Genomic DNA, 6,295 nt, shown 5'->3' with positions numbered 1-6,295 from the left:
AATAAGCCAGACTGAGCGGCTTGAGGTATTCTGTGTTACTAACCATCAAGGCTAATAATCCGAATAAAATCTTCTGTTCCTTCATGATGCCGGTGTTGTCATGAGTCACAGGAAGACTGTATTTAATTTTTGATTGTTAAAAAAATGCCGCTATCCATCTATGAGATGAGAGTTAAGAATAAAAGCTGCCCATTTTTTTTTTTTTTTGAGGTTCTGACAGACACTCAAGCGATGATCTTTATAGTCAGCAGGAGGAGCACAGAATTTGCAGCCAGACACCTAACGTTTAAATTTCTAGTCAAAATACTTAGACACACACAGGATGGATTTCTTATATTAAGTAATGACATATATCAGCCTGAGCTGGAGACCTTCCAGTAGAACAATGAGGATATCGTCAAACATTCCTTTAAAGGTTCAGCAGCTACAAGAACTTCACAGATTTCATTCCAGCAGAGCTGGAGTTACTGTTACTTGGGAATTACCTTCTCTCAGGATGGCCAGGCCAATACACACACAGGGTAAATAAAATTGATCCCAGAAACAAAAATAAATGAAATAAAATACAAGTACTAACTTAAAACTTTATACTTATAAGTATATTCCCTTAAATACATGTAAATTCGTTGTTGCAACTACTTAAAGAAAAACCATCCTGAATATCACGAAACACACTACCTTACGTTTGCCATGCAACACTAAATCTACGATGATCCAAAAACCTGTTGGGCAGGACTAAGCTGCATTATAGTGCATCAGTTTATCAAGGACTGACGAAGGTTTCAAGCTTGTCTGAAGCAAAATAAAACTGCATTCCACGTTAATTTGCACAGATACGGCTATATATCCATCAGTGTACAAGAAAAACAAATTAACTTGAAAAGATTAGTTTCTACAAGGACATGCTGGGTAAGCCAGCAGTCGTTGGCTTACCGTGCTTGACCCAGTGGCTTTGTGTGTCACCGTAGTGACACAATTCAGGGCTGGGCAACAGACCAGAAGTACTTTCCGCACCTAACGAAGGAAATAATTCAGAAAAACATAGTTTCTCCTACAGGAAACACGACAGATAATATAAAACAAGCACTCAAGAAAAATGGTACAAATGCAGTAGCCTCTCATCCCGATCCCATCACACACTGGATTACTCCTTCATGTTAAAGTTGATATGTTAGCCAAGAAGAGTACCCAGAAGGAGAATGTAGAATATAACTTTGGTATAACTGTGTCTAGCATTAGGAATAATATTAGGAGAGAAGTAAATAATGAAAATGATTGTTATAGGAATGCAATTAGAAGCCTGAGTAGATCTATAACCCACTATGATAACATGAACGTAGATAAGTATGTTTATGGAGCAACTTGCAATGTGAACAGACTGACTGATGTTATAGTGGCCAGGCTTAGGCTTGGTTACAAGTACTTCTGGCAGTTTAGGAGACACACAGATGATGATCAAACTAAATGTAAATTATGTGATCAGGCATATGGTCACTCTCTTGAACACTATGTGCTTAATTGTCCACTTATTGAGGAATGCAGACATGTGACATGTCAAGATATCTTATTAATTAAAATAAGATACCAGATATACTAAGCAAATTTCCTAAATTTGCTTGTAACAGATAAGTGAGCTATAGATATGTAGATATAAATTCATTTGTATTCCTGTTAACCCTTTTGGGGCCTAGTTCCTGGGCCTTTTGTGTATCCATATGCTCTTGCGCTACCGTCCACAGGATGGATATGGGGAGCACAATAAACTAGCCACTTCGGTGGCAAAATCTATCTAATCCTCTCATCCAAAACTCTACGAGACATTACCAGAGCAGTATTAAGGGGATAAAATAGCACCAATACCGGAGTCTATGCCTCTCCCGGTGCAGGATGTGACAAACGATGCGCAAATAAGGAAACTTGCGACAACGTTTCGGTCTGAGTTGGACCATTGACAGGTCATACTGTTTCAACCACGGTATTGTGGCTTGTTATTCGTTCGTGACGAATAATACACATGAGAAAACTTGCATACCATCAACACCAGAATAGAACACCAATATACTTGCAAGACTCACAATATCCACAATGCTTCTTGTCATCCACCAGTACGAACATTTCCACCTTATAGCATGGAACAACGCCAAACTCATCTTCAAAGAGGACAGCGGAACTAAAAATAGATGCCTACAAGCAATTGTTATTTGTACCCAGGATAATATAATGGAAAATCGAGGTGTTTCCATCATAACAAAGAAAATTAATAAGCATCACATTACATAGGCAGCTGCTGACCAGCAAACAGTACACCCACAACAGCTTGACCCTCATTAACGATCCAGGGACCTGACACACAACTTGTGTTCTTCCCAATATTTACACTTTTTCGAATTCTTGATTTTGTATCACTTGCTGACCACCTTCACGTCTACATAACTGTAACTCGCACCTGTTTCCATTTTTCCTTCCGAAAGTATTTATGCATGTTAAGTGTAATGCTCTGTAAGATTCTGTCCGATAAAAGCTTGTTCTTGCCCACTTCTTTCTTTGTCTGTATGTTTAATCTGTATGTCATGCTAACTGCATGCCGTGTACTGTTCGTGCTGTAAATATTGTTTGATTCTGTGAAATATGTTTACGGTTATCAGTGCAATCCATACGTGGTCGTCTTTCATGCGAGTTAAAAATCTTCTGAGTATATGTAGTTTCCTAAGAGGTTTCTTGATTCTTGATGTGTTGGTTCAGTGATGTCTGTTGTCAAAATGTTGGCCGCTTTCTGCAGTCACAGTCACAGTCCCAGTAATTTCTTTTTGTTTCTACCAAGATCTTTGGAGATTTGTTAACTTGACCTTAGTTAACATGTCGATTAGGTTTTTGTTTTTTTAAAAATAGGGCTAAGACTCACTATTTTTTTTGGCTTTATATACATACGCTGGAAGGTTCCACTGCCCAAAATATTTGCAGTGTTATAGAGAAATTTAAGTGTGCTAAGTTCATATTAAAGATAGCGCACTGTGGTGTTTAATATAGTGGAATTATTCCAGGTCTAACCTAATCTAAAATAATTTATACATTGACTTTGTCACCGTTTAGTTTGTGCAAAAATAAGCACTTTGTAATGGGTTCAGAAACTAACGTTGTATTTGGAGGCAGAGTGGGAGCTGTGATGGTTTATGTGTACTTGTGGCAGAGGCTCGTCCTCACACTGTCAAAAAGAGCTTGTGGTTTCCAACATGTTCCTCCAACAAGGGAGTATATAAGACAGGTCGCCACTTGCAGCAAGCTACACTTCAGTTCGGGTTAATTAACCTGAGAGTGCCTAAGTAGGCTCAACTAAATTAACAAAACTTAACTTAAAGTATCTAATAATAAAATTTGGCCTTGACTTAGACCCTGCAGAAACTGACGCACTGTAACCAGTTGGAAAAACTAACACTGTCTAGTTCAGAGTTGCTAGAGTACCGACTCAACAAGACACAGGGAAGTTGCATCAACCAATCTGGTGTTGTCTTGGGTCACTACAATACACTCATACATTCCCACTCTCTTCAAGAGGAGTGTCTCGATGCCGGCGAGCAGCTCGTAATTCAAGGAAGTGGAGTTACCTTTTTTCCTTTCTAGAATCAAATTTGAATACCTCCCATTTCTGAGGCGCTGTATGACTTGAGGGTTTAGTGTTTCCCTATGGAAATGTACAGTAAACTGCGTTTTCTTGGTTTTTGTCCAAATTTGGATTTCTGCCTCTTGTTATCTTTCCTTCCCCTGTTCCTCTTCTCTCTCTCTCTTTTCCTCTTTCTTCTCTTCCCTAGAACCCTTGGATCCCTTTCCCTAGTATCTCTTCCCTCAGAATCCCTCCTTTCGGAACCCCTAAACATCCACCCATTCCCACAGAACTCCCCATACCCCCTCAGCACTTCGCTGGAAACCCTTAGGTCCCCTCCCCACCAAGACTGCTCCTCCTCCAGAATCCCTCTCCCCAGAGCACGATCATCCTGTTCTCCTTGTAATAACTCCCCCAAACTGGTTTACCTCAGTCAAGAAATACCACGGAAGATTGGAATGGCCTTTTTAATGTCTTTCTTGCTGTTGTTGCGGGGAGCTGGAAATAGTCTCCCCTTGGATCAGATCTGACTACCTCCCTCATCCATCAGGCGGTATATTAACATATTTGTCGGTACTGTATACCATTAATATAATCATAGTTAATAAAGCCAAGTCCTAAACGAAGCGTTGTAATAAACAATTCAGTGAAAACGGTGTTTTGTTCGCTACCTGCCAGCTAAAAGGCTCTTGGATGACGCGAGATGCAACACAGAGAAGCCAGGCACATCATGTAGGCGACTGAAGCCAGAGTTCAGCTCTGGTAGCAGATCAAAGACACTTTAAACAAGGAAGAAACTTTTAATTTATGACGTTTCGCCGTACTGGAAGTCTTACTTAGGGCAAAAATGTCCATACCTTAAGTGTGTCTGCATTACCACTTGTCGACCTTAGCCAATATCTACTTATCAGAGTATTTATGATGTCCTTAGTTCGATTGAAGTTTTGTTTTCACCCGGAGGAACTTTCTGGGTCTACTAGTCTTTGGTCTTAACAAGGTTCACCAAAATATAGTTTTACAGTTCTACGTCGTTTTGTTTCAAATTCAGGCAACAGCTCACCACCCCTCGCTATGGCAGATGCTCCTTCCTCCAGGTCCCTTCAAGGAGGATGTCCTTCAGTTGTGCTTTGATGCCGGTGAGGGGTCTCTTTGATCTGAGGAACTGGACTTACGAATTTCAGTGTCTCCTTTTTTGCCAGGCCCAGCATGATCCCAACGGGTTTAGCACTTTTCAATTAATATAATAATAATAATTATTATTTCTTCCGATACTCAAATGGTTTTCTGTAATCGACTTCGAGAGTTGTGCTGCTGTAGGCACGTCTGCTGTTTCTTGCTGAAGATATTTTGACATTAAAAATTATAGCAGTTAATGTAATCGTATAGCAAAGGATTGAAAAGTAACTTTAATCCTATGTGTCATCTAATGCTTGTATCATATCATTTATACTTTGGTTTGTGAGATCCATTGTAAAGTATGTTACGGCTCCGGTTGAATATGCCAAAACGTGGATTACCCGCCCAAATCAAGCTTCTGATAAATCACACTTTGAAACACCGCGTCATAACGTTTTACCCATCTAGCTGAGTTCTGATATTAATAGAAAAACCTTGTTAGGGAACTGATTCACATATTAACTTTGTTAAATGTTCCCATCTTTTTGAAACTTATTCCAAAGAAAACATAGACCATCAGAGGGGTTTAAACCATATGGGTCCGTGGGGATCTTGTCAATATCAGGGGCCCATAAGCTTTATATCTGGAGAGACTTAGGTTAGCAGAGGGAGATATGGGGACTGATGGGGAATTTTGAGGGCCTTTACCATCCCTTCCATTTTGGCGCCGCCCCTATATCAATACCACCTTATTTTTCCGCCACTAACTACAGGTCACCACCCAACTGTTACGCCACTAACTACAGATCACCACCCAGCTGTTACGCCATTAACTACAGGTCACCACCCAACTGTTACACCACTAACTACAGGTCACCAAACGTCAAGAATGAGCGCAACATATGATAAGGCTTGAGAGATCGAGTAATATACAACATCTGCCTGGTCAGACCACTTTATCAGGCAATCACCACAAGCGCACACATGACTAGGAATTCATTACGGAAGATAAACATCGTCTGGAGATAGCCATGCTGGGCGTCTGTTGGTGGGACAGATAGCATTATGGAACTTATGGGGTGGCGTTACTGCGTCGTATGTGGCCAGGTAAGGTTCTCCTCTGTTGTTATGGAGAAGCCTTTCCCTTCCACCATTTATCAGAGGGCGAATGTATATAAAAGGAGACAGCAGCTTCATGCCACATTGTACTTGAACGTGGAGCGTCGGAGCGACAACTCCTCAAGCCATAACACCGCCTTATTCTACCTTGCAACCTTCCCAGCCACACAGCAACAATGAAGTAGGTGTTAAGACTTGAAAATTATACATTATTGGAATATTAACAATCTTATGTACTTGTCGCATTTTTTATGCCTTTGAATTTATTGGCTGTCAACCTATCTCAGCTCATTCTAGCCTTGTGCAAGAATGGTATATAATACCGACAAGATGAAATTAAGACACATGTGCAACATCTGGGTATCTTTATTGTAGACGTTTCGCCATCCAGTGGCTATATAGTCCTACTGTCTTCAAGCTATGTCCTAGAATTGTATTGATAAAGCCACTGGATGGCGAAAC

The 6,295-nt window shown here is 40.4% G+C and overlaps 1 protein-coding gene across 3 annotated transcripts in view; it reads left to right on the top strand.

Moving 5' to 3' along the window:
• Positions 1-6,295, top strand: part of LOC128699321 (hexokinase-1) — a 40,404-nt gene that overhangs the window by 8,919 nt on the left and 25,190 nt on the right. The window contains exon 1 of one of the 3 annotated variants that reach the window (XM_053791936.2): positions 5,770-6,014. The exons of 1 other annotated variant lie outside the window; for it this stretch is intronic. In XM_053791936.2, coding sequence (XP_053647911.1) covers positions 6,010-6,014 — 5 coding nt within the window. In that variant the 5' untranslated portion in view covers positions 5,770-6,009. Of the gene's footprint in view, positions 1-5,769; positions 6,015-6,295 lie in introns of those variants that run through there. One more of the 3 variants, XM_053791937.2, reaches the window with a different exon arrangement.

Source organism: Cherax quadricarinatus, chromosome 61, assembly GCF_038502225.1.
Source record: "Cherax quadricarinatus isolate ZL_2023a chromosome 61, ASM3850222v1, whole genome shotgun sequence".
NCBI lineage: Eukaryota > Metazoa > Arthropoda > Malacostraca > Decapoda > Parastacidae > Cherax > Cherax quadricarinatus.
Note: the sequence above shows the minus strand (reverse complement) of the source record. Positions and strands in the feature narration are given on the sequence as shown.